This window comes from Barbatula barbatula, assembly GCF_947034865.1.
Source record: "Barbatula barbatula genome assembly, chromosome: 24".
Lineage (NCBI taxonomy): Eukaryota > Metazoa > Chordata > Actinopteri > Cypriniformes > Nemacheilidae > Barbatula > Barbatula barbatula.
In genome coordinates this window covers 2,040,190-2,060,582 of record NC_136787.1, presented here as the reverse complement: position 1 = coordinate 2,060,582, position 20,393 = coordinate 2,040,190, and the positions used below count along the sequence as shown (strand labels likewise).

At 39.8% G+C, this 20,393-nt stretch overlaps 1 protein-coding gene across 1 annotated transcript in view; it reads left to right on the top strand.

The window, feature by feature from the left end:
• galt (galactose-1-phosphate uridylyltransferase) overlaps positions 1-20,393 on the top strand; it is an 88,571-nt gene that overhangs the window by 43,055 nt on the left and 25,123 nt on the right. The window contains exons 8-9 of the mRNA XM_079449189.1: positions 13,017-13,149; positions 16,765-16,848. Coding sequence (XP_079305315.1) covers positions 13,017-13,149; positions 16,765-16,848 — 217 coding nt within the window. The remainder of the gene's footprint in view (positions 1-13,016; positions 13,150-16,764; positions 16,849-20,393) is intronic.

Sequence of the window (20,393 nt, the reverse complement as noted above, 5' to 3'; positions counted from 1 at the left end):
CTTAATGCGTTCACACATGGGCATTTTTTTAGCTACATTTGCTTCTGTTTTTGTACACAAGTCCACCTTGTCATAGATAAATGCGTAAATTGCCCCGCCCCTCGATACTATCATGTATGGTGTTCCACAGGCTGGCGATAAAACAGATAGAATATCTGCCAACACTACCCAGGCAGCCACTACTCTTGTGGGAAAAAAATCATTTAAATAAAAAAACCTGATGCCATCCTGGGTATATAACTACCTCTATTCAGTTTTACACAATCTGGGTTTCATTAAATAATATCCTTGGCCCTTCCTCTATTTATAGAGGGTTTTTTGTGCCAACAATATATAGAAACGTTACTTCTGGAAGACCTCAATAACTGTCATCAATTACTGTTTCTGTAGTTTTAGCTTCATTTATTACAATTCATAAACAATAAAATATGAATTTAAATTAATACAAATTAAACATTAAATAAATTGTTATACTACTTGCAACTAGCCAGACCAATAACCAAACACAGAACGGAAGTTTGAATCCAATGGAACCGACTTTAAAGGAGTAATTCACCTTCAAAATGTAAATTCTGATATCATTTACACCCCCGCTTGTCATCTCAAACCTGTATGAAGTTATTTTGAAGAATGTTGTTACCCGCCCCCCATTCACTTGTATTGGTTACAATAGAAGTCAATGGGGAGGGGCTGTGCTGTACTGTTACCCACATTTTTAAATATCATACAGGTTTGAAATGAAAAGAGGGCGTGTAAATGATGACAGAATTTTCATTTCGAAGGTGAACTACTCATTTATTGGCATTGAATGGCGTTCAGGTTTTTGAAACTCCAAGGCTTTCGAACACCAGGAACGATTTCAAAGTTTCGGAACAACTTTCCGTAAGTTCAAACTTTTTTTTTTCAAGCCAGAATTTTAGTTTGGGGAACCTTTTTTGAGGAACACTTTAGCTCCTTCTCTAAAGCATGGCTTAAACCAGCAGGATAGGAACGACCCATGACGTAAGCAAACGCTGATGGCCGATGCTCTGTTGTTTCGCACAACCAAACAAACAATAGTTCCTTGCCGGTGTGAATGCGATTGGGTAAATGGACCTAGTTTAGGAACGACAGCCCTCTTTACTGGTTGCAGAACTTTGCTCCTGAATTTATCCAGTCAAGAGGGACACATTTTCTTACCTTGGTGGGAGGTCTGTATATTGTAAATATGTGCATAATTGCTAAATAGGTTTAAAATATGAATGGCATCAGATTGTGGAATTATGGAATATTCTTATTTGGCTGAACCTTTCCTTTAAGGTTGTTGCAGATTATATTGTCAGTCCCTAAAATCCTGCCTAACATATCCTTTTGTATTGCACATAAGAAAGTGATTTTGGATCATTCCATGTCGTAAGATGATATGGTAACCTTTAATGTAATGCGTTGATGTCGAATTCAGTGTGAATATCAGTCATACACAAACCTTTTGTAAGAATGATATCAGTAGTATGTGGAAGCTGTAGAATCATAACATAACATGTCGCTATAATTGTCATTTCCGTTGCATCACAGTTGTAGAAGTGTGAGAATGGCAAACTCTCAAAAGCGCTGTCAAAAGGCTGAGTGTTATTTTGAAAGCTTATCTGCGCTCAACCAGGAGAAGGCAGCTGTAAAACAGCTTTTCACAACTGTCGCAACTATCTCCCCCCTCTGTTGTAAATCAACTTTCTAATGCAGTATGGATACAGTTAGCAAGGGGCGTCTGGCATAGGAATAAAGAAGCTCTTTTTATAGCGCCGCTTGATGAGTTAATCATACGCTCTCGCCTGTCCACTCTTTCCCTCCTCATGACTCGGTCTCTCAAAGTGAATAGAAGGCCCTCTGCTTGAAAAGGGCACCTGGGAGCCTTCTTTTGATGATAATGACAGCAACGGGCCCGACGTCTTTTTTCTTACGCTCATGCCAATTTATCAAGACAAGGAAAAAAATGATGAGCAATTTGCATCCTCACTGCTTGGGTTACAGTTTCAGGTCCACTTTCTTTTCACTTTCATTGGAAGAAAAAAACAGCTCAGTTGCCGGCTGGATGCCTGAGAGTCGGCTGTGACTTTTTTCTTGAACCAGGAACCATTGGCATCAGAAAGGAAAATATGGTTCCCATTAAGATCAAAACACTGTAAATGCCCAATGTGGTGCAGTTCATGTTTAGTTGATCCAATTGTGTTGCACAGGGTGGTTATAATGTATTTAGTATGTTGTTAGCTAAACTTTTATGCAGCTAACTATGTTGTGACATACTATGTCACTTAAATAAGTAGCTCTCTAGGTTTTTAGACAGGGTCATGACCTTGTGTTATTTTATATATTTGATGCTCCTGTCATTTCAGAATATTTATATTCAGGGGCATTTCAAACTAGTCATATTAAGTGGTACTTTTTAAGAATGCTTTATGTAGAATTATGTAATGTACCAGACGACATGCAACCATCTGTTCATCTCACACAGTAAGCTTCCTGTCAGGTTTTTTAGAAAAGGTTTGCTGTAACAAAAAAGTGTCATTTTTGCAGTTGAAGTCAATCATAATCAATTGAAATCTCAAACATTAATAGCTTACTTTTACAACTTGGCAATGTTGTGTTTAAACCGATGTTCCTGTCGCCATCAGGATCACGTGATCTCACGTTTCTGACCAAGGCAAACGCTGTAATACAACAGAATTATTGTATAGACAGATGAGTTCTTTTTTGCAAGTCCTGAAGTGCAGGCCCACCAGAATTACTGAAAGGACATCTGCCACCCGAAAGTCGAAGCAACTTCTTCCAAACTGGAGCAAATCTTTGTTCTTTTGTTCTGGAGCAAACTTCTTGTTTGTTTGTGACGGATTTAATCAGTAAATCCCATGTGTTCATTTGTTGGATGTCTCTGTGTATTTTGAAATGTGGATACTGGTTTTGGGATGAACCCAAACTTCGACTCTAAGAATAGAGGCATTCGGAATCCAACAAGCTTGTAATTACCTGGATGATTTGCCAGCTTTCGGAAAATACTCCATTTATGTTCACCAGGTGTTTGGTTCTTTTACATGCAAATGCACTATTATGGTTATGCAGACAGATTTTAGATTACCTCGGGATTCTGTCATCGAGCCTCAGTATTATGCCAATTCTATCAATGCTAGCAGAGAAAATGAATAGCAGATCATTTTGGTTAAGTCTCACAAGGTAATGGTAATTTAATAGAACCCGTAAGATTAAACAAGCAATTAATTGAATGAAGGGTAGGCACCTACCCCAAAACTAGAATGTTTAAATCATCTTTATAAGTGGATTAGCGATTTAGTCATTTTCCACTTTTCAATTTTGAATGTTATAATTTGTTTATTAAATAAAAATAATACAGGAAAAGTTGAAAAGTTGAATCATCTTTTGCTAGTGTGAAGTAGGCCTGGTACATGATTTTTCCGATTAAATGTTTTCAAATAAAGCAGTTGTCAATGCAGTGTATGACAAATTTAATATTAATATTTAGATACTGTATATCGGCCAATATATTGGTTATCTGCTCCCAATGTTAAAGAATTAGCCATAATTTACATATCTCTAGTTTTAATCTTTGTGTTCTCAGATGGCATCCTTATTAAACTCTGAGGTGTCCATGAGTGCAATGCTAAATTAAGATATTCAAGTTTGGATAGTCAGCACAGTCCTTCCTCTTTTTTGTTGCTTGCGTCATGTGGTAGTTGTTGTTGACAGGGGAAGAGAAGCTTAATGTTTTTGTTTAAAGAGAACATTTTAAAAATAAAAATTAATTAAACAAAAAACAAATGGTGTTCACGGATATATCCTCTATTATAATCACTGCAACATGGTGTGAAACACTTAGAATTTTCCTGGTTGATTTCATGGTGATTTTAAGAGCACAGACTTGAAGGGATATTTCACCCCAAAACCAGTATTCTGAAGAATGTTATGGGGCCAATAATGATCATTGTTTTTTAGATTTCTTATTTTGTGTTCTGTAAAATAGATACATGCTGGTCTAGAATGATTTTAAGACATTTGTAAATTTGCATGCTCCTGACTATTTGCTGAGAATTAATGCTCCCTAATATTAATTATTTTAGGATTTCTTTTGCCAACTTATTGCAAGGTTTTGTGAAATTTCAGGGGCCATGCAGCTGTGCTTTGTGTTCATGTATTAAACAGAATTGATGTGTTTATTTACGCTTTGCACTTGCTTTTAAATATGTTCCAGTTGATTCGTTTTTTTGGACTCATCTCTCTGGTGAGTTCTTGGCAGAATCCTATCTACGGTGTTGTCTGCTATTAATTCAAAAACTAATGTCCATGTGTTCAAAAGACATCAAATTTAACAGGCTGGATTTGACAAGAAATGCTGATTGTCGTGTCAACATCCAATCAATAATAATCAGTATTGTCTCTGCATAGATCTCTTTGTTTTGTACAGACTGATTATTGCATCCGATTCAGAATTTTCCCATCGGACTTCATTGAAGTTACTTTCAGTGCCACAGTGTACACGTAACTCATCCTGAGTGGGGAACTTGAAAGCTGTCTTCAAAAAGTTGCTGGTTAAGCAACTTCTTTTGGTATCATTATCTTTGGGTATGAGCCCAGATGCCAACTTCACCAAGATACGGAAGGCCAGGAAAGCATTGACCAAAGCAGCTTGTGCTTTCTTTACAGTAGTTTATTGCTTATTGAATAGTGGCAATCCGAGCCAAAAGTTGTGTCCTGAAGATTTTCTCTCTATCTAGTGAAGGATGTGTATGCAGAACACTCTTCCCGCAGGGTCTTTCCGCAAAGCTAGATATTCTTTCAAAAGCCAACCCGAGAAGAAGAAATTGCAGCCAAATGGCAGACGGACTGTGCGATCAGATCTGGCCTCTGGCATAGCTAGTCCGGCATCAACCGGTGACGGGAAAACAGTATGACGTCTGGTGTATATGAAGACTGTTCAGTCCTTTTTACTGATATACGTGTCTTACTGTTCTTTGATTGCACCTGATTGGTTTCTGATTGGATTCTGTTTCTCTTGCCCATAGTCCCACTCAGCATAGTCTCATGTCGTTGCGGTTTGAATGTTCAATGGTCTGTAAGTCTGGTGAAAAAAATTACATTCTCTCGTAATTCATTCACTCTCTTGGCATCCCATTCTTTGCTCGAACACTTTCTTAGTCTAAATATTTTTTTCATACAAATATCTGTTAGAAGTATGGTGACTTCTTGATAAATTTAAATCTCATGTACAGGTATGTACTGTAAAGCTGCATTGCAAAATTGCAAATTCATGAAAACTGCTATCTGAGAACCCATGAGATTTCAAGTTATTGTCGTGACGCTAGCTTTTTCGAACAGTTTTTAATGTACATAAAGTAATGATCATTTTTATATAAAAATGCTTTAAGGTTTTCCTTTAAGCTACCTAAAAAGTTACTTAAGCCACAAAAAATATTTTATAAAAAATTATAAAGCTACTTAACAGATTTAAGTTACTTAAGCTACTTAAAAAGTTACTTAAGCCACAAAAAAATATTTTTGAGTATGCCTGTTACAGAATTAGTGTGTCATGAATCTGCCTTCATGTCATGTCTATTCTTGGTCTTGAGGCAGATTCATGACAAAGTCTTGTGTTTCATGTGAGAGAGAGATGTTGGCTATCGGCTTTCTATGCTCTCTCTCTGGTCCGTGTCTTTGTTCCCGCCATCTCGTTTCCTCGTTAACCTTCCCTGAGTGTTTCATTACCCGCACCTGACCCTTGTCAATTATCCTGTGTTTGTTTCCCCTATAAAACATCCTCGTGTTCATTGTCCTGTGCTCGTTCATTGTATATTGTACCTTGGTCGTGTTTGCTGTACCTTGCATTTTGTATACAGTACTTTGTTTGCTTTCCTTGTCGGATACGTTTTTGGATTACCCTTGCATCTTGTCTCTAGTTAGTGTTACCCTGTATTTGGTGAGTTAGTCTAGTCTTGTCCTTAGTGTTTTATTTTTTCCAGTCTAGTTAGTTCGTGTCCTAGTCGTCATTATTTTTCCTGTCTTGTTTTACCCCCTCGTGGGTTTTTGTTTTCTGTTTACTATAATAAATTATCTGTTAACCCCTTCATCGCCGTGTCTGCCTGCCATTGGGTTCTTCTCCTCACAAATCGTGACAGAATGAACGAGCCCAAACTGAACCCAGCAGACAGATTGGAGGCAAGGCGAGCGATCCAGGCTCGTCGCCTCCTGGGTTTACGTCAGGGACACTCCGACGTATTGGAGTTTGCGGACCGTTTCTTTGAGGTGGCAGGGGAGATGGTCCACAGTGAGCAGGAACAGATGGTCCTGTTCAATGGCGGCCTCAACCAACCTCTAGCGGGGTGGGAGATGCAAATGCTGAGTCCGCTGGGCTTCACCGACCTTATCAGGTATGCCATGAATCGGCCGGAGCCCAGGGTCTCAGTTCAGCCCAGTTTTCACCCCCCGCTGGCCGCCATCCCCGAGGGCCGTACCCTGCGAATCGGGGCTGTGGGCCTCTCCTCGCCCTCTGCACCCTTCGACTCCTCCAGCATGGAGCTAGTCATGCTCCCCACCGCTTCTCCACAACCGGCTACACCCACCGTGAGCCGGTCGAAGAAGAAGCCGAGGAGGGGCGTAATGTCCAAGCCGAAGCTCCAGCCAGAGGAGGAGACCGGGACTCAGCCCAAATATTTTTTGGGGGGGCGCCATACGAGCAGGAGGGCCCGATCGTCCAGCGGGCCTCCTGAGGTCCCAAGTCCGGTGGTCCCGTCAAGTCCGGTGGTCCCGTCAAGTCCGGTGGTCCCGTCAAGTCCGGTGGTCCCGTCAAGTCCGGTGGTCCCAAGTCCGGTGGTCCCAAGTCCGGTGGTCCCAAGTCCGGTGGTCCCAAGTCCTGCCCAGGCGTCCACTCCGGTGCCAAGTCCTGCACCAAGTCCTGCCCTGCCGGCCTTCCAGCCGGCGTCAAGTCCTGCACCAAGTCCTGCCCTGCCGGCCTTCCAGCCGGCGTCAAGTCCTGCACCAAGTCCTGCCCTGCCGGCCTTCCAGCCGGCGTCAAGTCCTGCACCAAGTCCTGCCCTGCCGGCCTTCCAGCCGGCGTCAAGTCCTGCCCTCCAGCCGGCGGCTCAGCCGGCCTTCCAGCCGGCGGCTCAGCCGGCCTTCCAGCCGGCGGCTCAGCCGGCCTTCCAGCCGGCGGCTCAGCCGGCCTTTCAGCCGGGAACAAGAACAGTTCCACCCAGGACTGCTCCCATCAAGTCCCCGGGGACTCCACGCTCGCGAGCGCCCCCGGGAACTAAGACTTTCCCACCTTATCCTTACCCTATTGGACTTCCTCCCGTGAACTTTGTTGTTCCCCCACCCCCCCTCCCATGTTTATTATTTTTATTGTCTCACCCCAACCCTGTGATTTTGCATGCTTGTTTGCCCCTGATCTTGTTTTCTTTGTTTTGCCTTGTCTTGTCGTGTTCCCAGTCTGCCTTGTCTTGTTAGTCTACCCCTTGATGAACACCTGGAGGTGTTCATTAAAGGGGGGGCTTCTGTCATGAATCTGCCTTCATGTCATGTCTATTCTTGGTCTTGAGGCAGATTCATGACAAAGTCTTGTGTTTCATGTGAGAGAGAGATGTTGGCTATCGGCTTTCTATGCTCTCTCTCTGGTCCGTGTCTTTGTTCCCGCCATCTCGTTTCCTCGTTAACCTTCCCTGAGTGTTTCATTACCCTCACCTGACCCTTGTCAATTATCCTGTGTTTGTTTCCCCTATAAAACATCCTCGTGTTCATTGTCCTGTGCTCGTTCATTGTATATTGTACCTTGGTCGTGTTTGCTGTACCTTGCATTTTGTATACAGTACTTTGTTTGCTTTCCTTGTCGGATACGTTTTTGGATTACCCTTGCATCTTGTCTCTAGTTAGTGTTACCCTGTATTTGGTGAGTTAGTCTAGTCTTGTCCTTAGTGTTTTATTTTTTCCAGTCTAGTTAGTTCGTGTCCTAGTCGTCATTATTTTTCCTGTCTTGTTTTACCCCCTCGTGGGTTTTTGTTTTCTGTTTACTATAATAAATTATCTGTTAACCCCTTCATCGCCGTGTCTGCCTGCCATTGGGTTCTTCTCCTCACAAATCGTGACATAGTGTTTGAAATCGTCCCCTATACTCTCATTTACTATTCTATACATTACTTGACCAATATAGTCCTAAAGGAGTGAATTAATTGTGTAAGTGTATGGCAATTGTTCTATTGGACACTACCAATGTTCCCTTAAATAGTGCACTATGCCAGGGAATGATTTCATACACAACCATTCATTCTGATTCCAGAATTATGTTAAAAAAAATTGTTTGTTTTACAGTTGACATTATGAAAATAAACAGAAAGGTTTATCTGGTCACGTGACCTTCACTTCCAGTGCCCTTCTCCATATTAACGTGCCTTGTTCTCTGCAGAAAAGCTTTGTGAGTGTAGACGTATTGGCCTCACGTACAGCAAAGTTCCTCACAAGGATCCTATGCGGGCTTGGCACCTTATGAAGGAGATTTAAAGATGACAGCAGGAATCCAGAAGAATTCCTGATATGTCTTATAATCTTCTGAAACATGTACACAGACTCCTTGGAGGAATGGAGTGAAATTCTCACACAGAGTGATAAGAAAAATGTAGTCATACAGTATTTAACTGTACTTGAATGAATTCACTGTCAGTATAACAGTGGCCTGTATATTTATAAGAACCCTTTGTATTTCAATATGGATTTATTGTATGAGTACATTAAAGCAATATTTTATATCACATACGTTTACAGCTAAAAAAAATGTCACTGTAGTACACACAGTGTGGTAGTAAATTTATAATTTTGTATATTTAGTTATGTATAATTTCCACAGACACAGAGGGGAACCCATATGTCAAAGGTTAATCAAGGATTGTGTGTGTTTATACAGTCTCATATGCAGTGGAATTCTCCTTATCTGAGCCCTCATTGGCATGTCTTGTCAACACCTCCTTTGTCCAAACGTCTTCATACTTTTGACCCGGTCTCGAAAAAAGTGTTTTCAAACAAACTTATGAAAACAAGTGCAATCTAATCTCTTGATAAAAGCACGCCTATTTCTTACACATTGGTCTCTTTCAATGACGTATTTTACATTTGGATATGAGATTATGTCGCAAGGCTTTGGCAGCTGGAGATGGTAAAAAGAATGCAATTAAGAAATATAGTTACTTGTAATACTATGACTAATAATGTTGGCATTATTGAACAATTATGAATGAGAAAAGTAACTATGGAAAGGGATGCCCAAAAATAATGAAAAATCTGTTATAATTTCAATGTTATGTAATGTGTTTTAGTGGCCAGTTTCTTAAAATCTCACTATGATATGCTTTTTTATCACATTGAAGGAGTTCACATATATTCTGGTCTCTTCTCAGCTTCTTTTTTTATTTGGTCCAAGTCAGCGGCATAACAGTGTCTATGTATTTCCCTCATTATTCCATTAACCACGCTTGCACATACCACAGGATTAAATGCTTTAGAAGATATAATCTTAACAATGCTTGTACTGATCTACAACCTCTCATAAGCACATGTTAAAACAAAATATGAATAAAAGTCATGATGATGGAAGTGTGTTTGTAGAAAGCATAATGACCCTCATAAAGGCTCATAAAAACGCTGTGGAAGGTTATTTGGAACATTAAGCGAGAGAAACCAAGTTGTCTTCTCTCTCAAATGTACCCACAAACCCCCTCAAAAGTGCTGTCTCCGTGGAAACTGCTCTTGTTCCCATTCTAAAAATTGTTAAATAATGTACTTGTGAATGGGGCCTAATTGCCGATTTAATAACCCACGGTTGTGTAGTTGCATCATGCAACGTAGCTGCTCATTTTAAATGTTTAATGACTGAAGCGTCATCTCTCTCATGCGACCTGCTCTGATCTGTATGCACTTACGGGCTTAGTGTGAACACTCTCACATTGGCAGACTCAAGAATATCAAACCAAAGCACTATAACGAAAGGCAAAAGGCCACTTTGGCTGTATATCTACCCGGAGATATCACCGGGTGCTCTCTTATGTGACCATAACACACGAACGCTTGTGTATATTTTCAATGAACATAAAAAAATATCCTTCTTGTGTACGGAACCAATCTTTTACGGCACTTTCAGGATCTGTTGTTGCTTCAAAGATGCATCCAAGTCTCTGTTACTAATTCTAGAACATTACATTAGAACTAGTGATGATGAATTGGCCTGTTTTTGCGCGACGTGTAATAGGAGCCAGGCTGGTAGTTTTCACAAGCAAGCTTTCTCTTCACTTTTGTGTTGGTTATTGGAAAAACATTATGTTCTCTTTCATAGTTGACATATTCATTTTGGGAGTAACCATATCTGGATTACTATGCATGTGCAAAATGCTTATGTGTTTTTTTTTTTGTCAGGATGTTTGTAAACAATGACCCTGTGTGAGATGATAGCTCCCAGATTGTTGCCATGGTGCATCTGGAACTAAATAGAAATTTAGTCTTTTTTCTTAATTTCTTTAGTTGAGAGAAAACATGTCTTAGCACCACAATATTTTTATAAAGGAGTTGAAGTGTAAATAACTGCCCAAGAACAATATTCCAGTTTCCTGGTCAATTGGTGCAGAATTACATTAACAGGGCAAAGGTCTTGGGTTCAATTCCTAAGGAACACGATGCTAAAAGCAGTGATAGCTTAAATCCACTGTAAGTTGTTTTGGATAAAAGCATCTGCCAAATGCAAAAATATATGAATATTTTCTATGGGTTGCACCACACATGTCATATCTTGTATTTACATTAATGCATTTAGCAAATGCTTTAAAAGCAACTAACAGTACATTTTAAGGTATACATTTATATCATTATGTGTGTTCCCTGGGAAAATGACCCTTGCATTGTTAGCACAATGCTCTACCATCTGAACTACAGGAACGGCCATAGTGCGTATATATATGTATATTTAAATAAACTATTCCCTAAACTTTTCTTTTCACCTGAAATAAATAATAAGGGAAATTCAATAACATCAGAAAGTCACATTCCAGCTCTCTTGTTTTTTTTCTCTGACAGCCTGCCCGGGCTGACTGTCTCTCCATATCTCTCTCCCTCTCTCTTTCTCGCTATCTCACGACGGCGTTTATGGTCTGCTTTCTTTGCCTCTCCCCCTGCACTCAGTGTGTGTGAAGATCATTGTGAAACGGAGACTCTAATCAGTCTCCATCACTCACTGCCAAACAGGGCTACGCTTTGTCAAACGGCACCTCCTCATCAGGGCTCGCCGTACTGTAGCTGCCACACGTCAGCTTCAACCGTTTTGTAATCCATCACTAGATGTCATGTTTCAAATCGGCTTCCCAGTCGCGTCCTTGGGATTCTACGGGTTCTTTGCCATCGAGTTAGGATTTACTTGGGTCATTTTAATCATACATTGGTCACTTTTTTTGAGGATTCAATTCTTTACGTGGCTTCCTGCCTCAATACATTCCCTTTTTCTCTATGACTTGAGTTTTAAAAAGTTCTGAGGTGAGGACTCAGGGGGGCAGCGTCTGTGGTTCTTTTGACCAGGGAGGCCGATATGGGGCACAGACTTGAATGGAAATAGGACATAAAAACTTAATTGTGAACGTCTATGTTCAACATTGTCAAATCGTAATTGTGACAATATAAGTTATACAAGACATAATGAATGAGTTTGTATGGATCGTAGGGGTATTTCATTTCCAAAGTTAATACATCATTGGTTAATGCTGTGAGTGTGATTCTTGTTAACGTTGCCAGAGCAAATCAAATAAAAAGTTGTCTCTTCTGTTTGTTTTACTTGACACTTTTTCAGATTTTTTTGCGTAACCCTGATAATCTTTATGCTAGGACAGGTGTTTTGGCTTACTTCAGTCAATATTTAGGTCTAAGACTTTGATTAAAGCGCATTTATTTGATATAAACCTCTAAAGTAATCATGACTTGGATGGTTCTAAACAACATTTCTGAAAAACTCAGAATGCAAACAGTTTCTGGATAATGAGATGAGGTCTCACAACGACATCAAAGAACAGACCATGGATTTCACGCTTGGAACAAAATTAGAAAAAGTCAATAAAGTTTGGCAATGCTTTTAACCTTCTTTGAGGAACACTGAAGTCTATTGTAACGAATGACACAAACCAGACACTTTCAGGATCAGACCTTCATTTTAAAGTAAAGCAATTGTAAAAGAAACAGCCAATAACACTGACAGGGTTTTTGGCTGAAGTAAAACTGTCTGGCCATCAACAGTTTCTGCACGACTTTTGGCCTCTTTTGGAGAGCGTGTTAAAGAAACCAACTTGTGAGGCCAATATAAGGTCACTTCAGATGTTGGCTATAAGGCCCTTAATGTAATATGAAAAGTTCTAGAAGGAAATATTAGTGTTCTGATGAGACATTAGTCTAGTTCTTTGACCTGTAAATACACCCTCATTTCCTGCCGCCATGCACAGTGATGCCAGCACCTCGCACTTAGACTACATTTCAGCTGGCTGCCATGATGTAAAACGTGAGTTGACGGAAAACTGTCTTATCTTCACAATGTCTGAGTTTACAGCAAGACATTGATCCATCGCAGAACTAGAAATAAATTAGAAATTACTTGAACTAAAGTTTGTTTGTCTTCTGGAATGGCAGAGAATTAAGGTCCCCTGACTCTGTCCACTGTAATCTAGCATCTGTTTTCTCTTACAGGTCTTTCAAGGTTGAGGAACAGTTTGATGAAAGATGTGCTGAGTAAATTAGTTAAAGTAAATGTTCGTCATGATTAGAACTCTTCTGCTATGTGTCCACCAAGCATGTGCATCTGTGTTATTGTATAATTATGGCCAGAAGGCTATTTGTTTAAACTGCGAAAGTGTTGTTTAATAGAATTTCAGAAACAGCTACGGTTAAACTTTGGAAATTTGATTAACATTTAATAGCATGATGCCTGTTTTCTGCCTAATGAATTGCTGGTTTCTCTGTCCTCACAGGAGCGTGTTGTAGTGGAAAATGAGCATTGGCTGGTGGTGGTGCCCTATTGGGCGACTTGGCCCTTTCAGACGCTGCTGTTGCCACGAAGACATGTTTTGCGTCTCCCTGATCTCACCAGTCAAGAGAGAGAGAGTAAGAATCTGTTTGGTTGTTTACAGTATTTGCATCACATGTCTTGTAAAACTGGTAGGTTATTTGAAACGTTCCTCTCTCACTGACGATCCCATCACTTGTCGTCTTATGCTCCCAATCTCCTCCGTGATAAGAGACCGGCTCTCGTCCCGCTCTCACTACATACCCCCATTGCCCCTCACAGACCAGGGGTACCCCGAGACTGTGCTTGCTCCCCCCTCCCTCGGGGTGGGGGATCGCCTAGCCTCGGCGGACTATCCCCTGGGGGTATGCACCAACGGGACCAGAGAACGGAGACGGGAGCACTCCGAGCGACCGGAATGAGAGAGGGGAGAGAGGAAAAAAGAAAAAATTCTAGTCCGTTACCTCGACATGCTGCTGCTTGGTCCTCGGTCCTCCCCAGCTGGGGTACTCTCCTTCGAGGTGCCTTGTGATGGCCCTGAGCGATGGATCTCTAGTCCACACTGCCTGAACTCTCCAGCACCGTGAGGCCACTTGGCGGCGAGGACTCCCGGACAGCATGTCTCTCCTTCCCCCCGGGTTTCGGTACCACTGTAACAAGTTCAATAAAATGGAAGGAAGGAGACGGGAACTGGCGAACATAAAATAGACTTTTAATTAATAAAATCAAACATAAATAGACAGCTGGCAGCCCCCTCACAGGCGACTGCCGGTGACACACACAAACCATAACATAAAGTCCAGGCCTGTTCCTCTCTCACTGATTGTCCGGTCACTTGTCCTCTTATGCTCCCAATCTCCTACTCCTCGAAGCCCGGCTCTAGTCCCGCCTACCTCACTACAGTTATATTTTTGTATTTCAAGTGCTAACTGCTCCGTAGGCATTTGAATAGGTCTCGTAATTTAATATGATACGACAAGCAATCTGCACAGCCCGTGGTACTATGGTCGGTTTGAATATTTGTAAATACCAATATCAGCTTTAACAGGTTTTTAACTTGGCAAATTACCTTGGTATAAGCGGTATTATATGTTTCTTGGCCTACATGTCGTGCATTAAAATCCTTTAATGCACAGCTAGCCGTGGATAATCCCTTACATAGATGTTAGAAACTTTGTCGGTCAGGAGAAACGAGCCAAAAGGATGTGCTCACATTTGGTTTGCTGCCTGTGTCTATCATTTCTGTCTAAACCATCAAAAGAACCGCTGTTATCTACCCCACAAGTCTGCGCTGGCGAACTGTCTTCTCAAAGCCCCATATGTCATCAGATCGCCCTTTTCTTCTCCGGACTTACACAACACAACTACACACACACTCGTCACTTGTTATTAAAGTTTCCCTGTCATTCCCACACAAGGTAAAGAGGCTTTGGCAAAGAGGAGCTGTGACAACAGATAAAAAATACCTCCAGATATGCAACTCACTCTCGCAGGCTTAGCTTGTGACATTCTTAATCTACTAAGTAAATAAAAGTCAGTGAAATTACTGAGCAGGTCAGTCGTCGTCTGACAGAGCAGCGGAGAATCACAGTAGATCCCCAGCCTGTAGAATATAAAGGCTGTCACCTAGTCGACACGTTGACAGCTTTTATCTTCATGCGCTGTTGTTTGATTCCATGATGACGTTTTGTTGTGAACTGCAGTTCAAATAGATGATCGCAGGTTGTTTTGTGGCATATTTTTAAAAATCGATTTATTTTCATACCTGTTAATAAAAAAATAAAGAGATAAAAAGCAAATCACAAAAAGTGAATTGCTACAAATGTTTTATTTGAATTATTATCCTAAACAACATTACACACCATTTAGAATGAAAACAATTACCTGCACACACACATTAACACTTCACACAGCTCAACAATGGTGAGAATCACCAACAGATTCAGATGAACTCTGACTATCATAAAACAAGCTAATAAAAAATCACAACAAAAATACAGTATATAAAAGCAGACAGTAGTAATATAGTTCTGCTGCACAATTTATTCATGTCACAATGCATTCTGGGAGTCATCTTGTAGGACGTCCGCACCTAGCATGCGTTACAGCTTAAAGCTTTTTTAGTCTATAGTTCTATAGAATTTGCTCCAACTTAGTAGGCCTACATCTACAGGGTTACCAGTCAGTCACTGTTAAAATGATTCATTCAAAACCTTCTAATGCTTCTTATAATTGTGCAAGAAAGAACATGTTATGCTTGTTATGATATACGTGCATAGTACTAATACTCAAGCCATGCAGATGAAGAGTATGTATAATGCACATAAAAGTACGTCTCATCAGTTTTTGTTTAACGTGGAAATCGGGAAATTGTTTCAAGTTCTCTCTAAGCTGTGACGCTCTTTCATTGTTCCAGTCGAAGAGATTGCCTAAGGATCAGAGACTTTCAGTCTAGCATGTAATCTATTTTTTCGGCTGACAAACCAAACATTTCCCCGGATAAGTGCCAGAGCCGACTCCTTTAGTCTTTGACCAAAAAAACTTCATTTGCCTGCACAGTGTACTGAATGGATAGGAATGTTCTTTTACAGGTGTGCATATATACAGTGGACTCGAAATGTATTTGGACACCTACATCATTTATACCGACGTAATACTGATATTTATTTTAAAGATAGTACAAGCTCATCGAAATACAGCAGGTTTATAATATTAAATGGGTACTGTAGGTTTGTACCTTACACCGGACGACTTAACATATTATGATAGATTCTGGTTGTCAAACATTTGTGAAACATGCACATAGGTAATGTGATGCGCTGTGGTTACCGTGCCTGGACACCTGTGTGAACCTGTGAGAGGAAAATTACTTCATACACTTAAATCCATTAAAAATCACCTTGAACAGCAGTTGCAGTCATTGCCAAAATGGGTCACCAAAAATGAAGTTAGTTTTGTAGTCATATGTCAGCATCTATGGAACGTCTCGCATCCAATCAGATTCGAGGACCGGAACTAACTGACAAAATATCAAACATAATGAAATCTGTTTTTTAAATTTGAAATAAAATTGTCCAAATACTGTGGTGCTGCTGTTCGGCCAGGTAATGATTACTTTAAATGTATTATAGCTCATTCGTTCAGATTTCACAGCCCTTTGACAGGTTTGAACTTATAGACCATAAAATGTATTTATCCAAAAGCAACATCTTTGGTATAAACATTGTTTAGGTTTGAAAGTTTATTTTAATTTTGCTTCAGCAAGAACTGTGTATCTTTGGCTCAGGTGTTTCTCTGTCAAAATTTGTTCGCTTATTTTCACCGCCATTGCTTCTAAATTACCAAGGCAGCTGTTGTTTTGCTAGGATAAAACAGCTTGTATTCACCAGCATGTCTTGAAGTCATGAATCACTTCTGAAGGACAAATGTGATTTACTGAGTGACGGGGTCAAATGTTAGCTTCTCTCTGAAACGATATATTTTGTCATTTTATTTAGCGAGGGTGACGCAAACTATTCATCTTCGTTTCGGTAGGTCTGTGTGTGATTCTATGGCAGCAAAACAAAATGAATGCACCTTCTGGCCACGGCTGAAGTGCGTGGTGCATGTAATGAAACTAGGCTGGCTAAAACCCAAGCAATATTGCAGGAAAATTGAAGTCAATTCTGCCCAGTTCCGTGTCTTTTTATTTATACTTTTTTCTCTGCACACAGGTCTGGCGTCCATAATGAAAAGGCTCCTGACGAAATATGACAACCTCTTCGAGGTCTCCTTCCCCTATTCAATGGGATGGCATGGTAAGAGAACGCATCTGATATTGCTATCGCGGGGGGGAGGTGTTGTCATTTGTCTTGTTTCCATGGAGAACAATATAAAATCAACTCCGCTCAGTTAGTCGTGGCATCGACTCCGGTTCAGTGTTGCATATGTCATTGGTGCCATGTTGTTCAAGAAGGGATATAAAAAATTGGGTGGACGTGAGCAAAAGCTGAAGAGGTATTTGAGTAAATTGCCTCTGATGGCTCTTTATTCAGTACTACAATGCTTTAAATATGTTTGCTATGAATGGGAAATGCTGTTGAATTATTCATGAGCAAAATTTCACTGGACCATCATTCTTTAAAGAGGTGCTATGAATCCTAACTAGGGTGAGGTTGATCTGCATTGATCTGTAATTAAGAAATGTGTTTATATGTGTCTGTATTTCGATTCTGTAAACAAGTGGTTCATATTAAGTAGCTTTGTATGGGTGTATTTCTTTAAATTAATCAGAAAGATGTCAAAGCATTAAGCTTTGTCACAGTATAACATATATATTTATATATACAGTACATACACACCATGTGTATGACTTATCCCCATATTCCCCAGGATTCTTCAAAAATTTCACAGTAACTTGGTCATGTCCAAAATAACTATGCCATTGCTATGGAAGTTGTCAAAATTATGTACATGGCCAGAGAAACAGCATGCATAATATTTTATACATTTAACAGCATATATGGTCACACTGCAAACCAGAATTTATTTAGTTACTGAACAAAATCTGAATATACATTTAAACAATAAGCGATCTTAATATTATACACATATAAAACAACATATTACATATGCGTGACTATAATGCAGTATCCATCATGCCTCATACCCTGACTCTGTACTGCACAGGGGTTAGTGGTAAAGAATCAATTCATGCCTCCAGAAGAAATGATTGACACTTTATTCTGTGCCCAAGCCCCCGGGCGTCCTCTTTAGTGCTTCAGCTGAGGGAGGACACCGCACAGAGACGGATTTAATCTCAAATCTTGTTATGGCTCCAGCCAGCCAGCCGCTGCACACCCAGATGATTCTCATAGTCCATGAATAGCAGGTAGTGTCAGGCCGAAAATCTGACACCTTTCTCCTGTAAATCCGCAATTTCTGATCTAGTGGAATGCCCGGTCCAGATCTGAGCACTCCCTGCGTATCTTAATATGTGTACAGCCATGCTACATAATATGCAAACACAGTGGGTCTAATGACAAGGATGGATGGCCCAATGATAAATATTCAGGAAATATTAGGCCATATCTAGATGATCTACTCTTTTCGAAGAGTTGATGAAGCATGCAATCACACCTTGCTAACCCCATAAGGCCATCGGATGCATTCATTAGAAAAACTGAACAGGATGGTGAACCATACATGTTTTTTAAGTGTACAGAATCATGAAAGCTGTTTCTTCATATGCACTCGAGTTGTTCTTACTGCAGGAAGCAGCCTCAGTGAGTATCTGTCTTTATCATACACCAATGGGCCAGCTTAATAAGGCATATTTTCCGTTTTGCTCATGTGTACTCAATGCTCACAATGTTCATTATTTCTTGATGATATAATCACACGAAGCCCTGCTGAACTGATTACATCACCGATGTCCCCGGCAGCCGTTTGTGCGTCAGCATTGAAACCATCCATCATGTAAATGATTCATTCGCTTCATTTGTCTTCCATTTGCCAGGCAGTTAAGCGTTCACGCGCTGATAACGTCCCTACTACAATTAGCGATGTGCGATCTTAAAGAGGAAGGGAGATATAAAAAGATTCTGCTACCATCAGTGTTTGTTAACAGTTTTGTAAAGAGAGCTCATGCAAAAGACAATATTAGAAGTGGGTTTGTTAAGGTGCTGATCGATAATGCTTTGCTCGGCGGGAAATATGAATTCTATTACTTTAAATTGACTTAAATTTAAATCTATTCATATTAAAAAGGACAAGTGCACAACCGTGTGCAATCTTATAACAAACATGATGTTAACAGATGATGTTGTGTGGAGGCAAACATACTTACAGTATCTTTATAGTTACCCTTGCAGTGTTTTGTTCTAATGGTGTGAACAAAAATGAGCACTCAAGTCTTTGAAAATAGGATTCAAAGTGCAAGTTCTTGAAAACTTTAGATGGTTTTAGTAGCAACAAAATAAACGTTATGTGGCCGAAAACGTTACTTTTGGTAGACGTCTGCAAAGAATCAATGACTTTTTTAATTTAATTCAATTAATATACAAAAAACTACAATAATAAGCCGTTCCAGATTGACAATAATGTCGTCTGTTTGCGAAACTTGTTAATTTGACTGTTTTTTGCACATTGTTGTTGTGTAAATGTACATTTACACCATATCTACACAGGACACGTTGCGACAAAAGAAAAGAAAACGCATTAGAACCCATTATAATTTTACATTTTGTCCACACTTGATGAGTGCGGTGTGACAATCCCAGTAGAACTAGGGATTGCACGTCCGGTTAAGATACGGTGTAAAAGTGTTGTTATTTATTTATGGATCAACATCTTGGTCCTGAAACATAATTCTTGTATGATATCCCCAGTGATTTGCCAGACTTTAAACCTTTAATATCTAAAGTCTGCACTGATTCTGAGTTGCACTGACTTTTCTTTTCAGAATACACTGATATCCCTGTTATTACTTGCTTCTAATGCCTCTAACCCGGCAAACATGGGTAAATCCTGCAATCACTTGCTTCTCAAAAGTGCTTATTGAAGCAGACCAGTACCTTGTAAACATATCTTTGTTTGTTGTTTGGCAGTTAAAACCAGAAGGGAATTTTAATATTTAAACAATATTTATGCACACTGTAAAGATTTCTGTAGAAATTACAGTATTACTGGCAGCAGTTTGCCAGTAACTTACTGTAGATTTACCTTTATGTAATTTACTGTACTGGCAACAGTTTGTTCAAAGATAAATAATCATTAAACATCAACAAGTCTTTATCATTACAGAAAAAAAGAGAAAATAACAGCCTCATGCAAAGCATTCTGGGAACTAAAATTAGTAAAAAAAACTGAAAAAGGTTTATGTGTATTTCTGGTTCCCAGAATGCTTTGCACGAGGTGTTTCTTTATAGTTTTCTTCGTAAAGATACAGACTTGTTAATGTTTAATGTTAATTTATCTTTGAACAAACGGTTGCCAATAAATGAGATACATATAAATCTACAGTAAGCTACTGGCAACTAGCAGCATAACTAAAGCAAAACCTTTTACAGTGCAGTCAAAGCGTTTGCAAGTTGTGTGTTCATTTTTAAATGTGCAAAATCAAAAATCCCTTTGTACTCTGCAGGTTACATTTTTATGTAAGTTACCAAACCCAGCTCCACAAACAGCCATTTTAAAATGAATATTCATCCTGAGCTTTATATTATACAATGCAGCAACTTAATATTACACATACACATTGTGGTCTTGTTTTGTTCATGACTTTATACAAAATGCCAAAAGCAGCCCGAGATTAACATAAATGGGAGTTCATATAATGCACGGTTTCAGTATTGGGCCAATT